This window comes from Mus caroli, unplaced genomic scaffold, assembly GCF_900094665.2.
Source record: "Mus caroli unplaced genomic scaffold, CAROLI_EIJ_v1.1 scaffold_13282_1, whole genome shotgun sequence".
Taxonomy (NCBI): Eukaryota; Metazoa; Chordata; class Mammalia; order Rodentia; family Muridae; genus Mus; species Mus caroli.
Genome location: NW_018388889.1, coordinates 4,174 through 6,407, shown reverse-complemented (window position 1 = coordinate 6,407; position 2,234 = coordinate 4,174). Strand labels below are relative to the sequence as shown.

Sequence of the window (2,234 nt, the reverse complement as noted above, 5' to 3'; positions counted from 1 at the left end):
TTTTAATATCTTTTCATGAATTGTTTACAATTAGAATGGGCATTTTAAGTATGTAGTATTAGGTAAGATCTGACAGCATTAACATTCATTAATCATGGTCTCAGGGACTCTTACTATATTGATTTATTTATCTTGTATGTGTGGAGAAAATGGTGCACAGATAAGTAATTATGTTCTGACAAATCATAAGAACATTTAATGCTTAAATCTTGGCTTATCAGTGTCTACAGTAATAAAATGACAATATACCTTGACCCAGTCACCCAAGTTTTTGTGACAATATCCCATTTAAAGAATATCACAAAGATAATTTAAGTCATATATTGCTATAGTTGTCATTTTGTGGGTTTTTTTTTTTGTTTTGTTTTTTGTTTTTGTTTTTGCTTTTTGGTTTTTTGTTTGTTTGTTTGTTTGTTTTTTGTTTTTTGGTTTTTTGAGACATGGTTTCTCTGTATAGCCCTGGCAGTCCTGGAACTCACTTTGTAGACCAGGCTGGCCTCAAACTCAGAAATCTGCCTGCCTCGGATTCCCGAGTGCTGGGTTGTGCTATTTTTAATAGGGTGGTCCAGGGTGGATTGAACTCATGGGGATCTCTCTTCCTCTGCTTTTAAGCTTTGGGGAGTAATTCATGTGTATCCACATCCAAATTTATTTTATATTTATTGTTTTTATAAGCTGTGTGCATCACTTATCGGGATATGAGTCCCTGTGAGGGTAGAGGTCCATGAGTCTTAATAACAATAATTGCCTGGAAGAGAAGAACTTCAACAGCCAGTCTAAGCTACCCACACATTATTTCACAGAATCTCTTAATCAATTGTTTAATTATTGACTAACTGACTGAGTTATTGGATGAAGTGTGCTGTTCACAATGCTGTTTCCTAAGTTTATATTTGTAAATATTTTTTTTCAGTTGGATATACATAATTCATATTAAGCTATTTTTCAGAGTTTCATAGGTAAACAGTATTACTTTTGTATATTTTGGAAAGATATATAGGGAAGGAGATTAAATTTATATTAAACATACATATTGAAAAAAGAAAAAAAGGTATATTAAATGTATTTTTTTTCCGTAGAATTCTGGCCTTATAGTCACATACTTATTTTTATTTATTCAACTCTCATTTTTCTGCTTCTCTATTTCTTTTCCAAAACTTTTTTTTCCTTTAACACAGATGGTTATCTGCCATATATCTGACATTAATGCTGTCTCAAAGAACACTGGATACTCAATAGAACATCCTCTATACTTCTTTTCTGGGATGCTGCTGAGATTTACAGTTTGCATGCCCTGAGTTTCATTTCTTTTAAATGTAATGGATTTGCCTAGAAACTTCACATGAAATCAAACAAAAGACTTTGCATATATCATAATTCTAAAATAATTAATAAGGATGAAAATGTATGTAGCAGAGTAAAATCATGAAATAAAAAAACCCTTATGAGTAATGTTCTGGCAGCAAAGACTAAAGTAGTTTTTATCAAGTTGACATACAACTAGTCAGAAAAAAAAAGAAATATGAAGCAAAAAAAAATCTACAAATGCTTTAGACAACATGTAAATGTTAAGAAATTGTTAATAGCAGTTTAATAATTGATAGGAGTATGAATGAACAAAAATAATCTTAAAAATGGTTATTAACATAATGATAGTAAAAAATCCTGTAGACAAATCAGTAGGAAAGATAAGAAATCAGGAAATTTTTTCGTATTATTTCTAAATGTCTACTACATCAGGTAATTTACTTAAAAAATCAAAGAATACTTCATAAGTTATTTACATACTTAACTAGAGCAGATAACATTGAAACAACATACAACTCAATAATATCTTAATACTTTAAAAGAAAATTAATCTATAAAGGTCTGAATTCACATTTCTTCCTTTAAGTAGGCGTTAGAGATAAGTGGTAGTACAGTCCTCACAGTGCTGGCAATGACAGGCATCAGCACTCACTTCAGCCAGACCCTGACAAAATTCTTTACATCAGACAGGTTGATGTACATTTCATGGCCTGCTTGTACTTGTGTTCCTGGTTGGGCAGGAAAATGCCCCTGTATATTACATCTTCCTTCACAACTGCCCTGAGGATAGGGGAGCAAGAAAACACAACCATAGAGCCGAGTAAAAAACAATACTTAGATGAAGAAAGATAAGTAGATACAGAAGAGCAGACATCATAGTTGTACTTTGCAAGTAAATTAATGCAGGACACATACATCCTAGAACT

At 31.8% G+C, this 2,234-nt stretch overlaps 1 protein-coding gene across 1 annotated transcript in view; it reads right to left on the bottom strand.

Annotated features, from left to right (window-relative positions):
* LOC110287835 (vomeronasal type-2 receptor 116-like) overlaps window positions 1–2,234 on the bottom strand; it is a 24,823-nt gene that overhangs the window by 20,339 nt on the left and 2,250 nt on the right. The window contains exon 2 of the mRNA XM_021154353.1: window positions 2,070–2,088. Coding sequence (XP_021010012.1) covers window positions 2,070–2,088 — 19 coding nt within the window. The remainder of the gene's footprint in view (window positions 1–2,069; window positions 2,089–2,234) is intronic.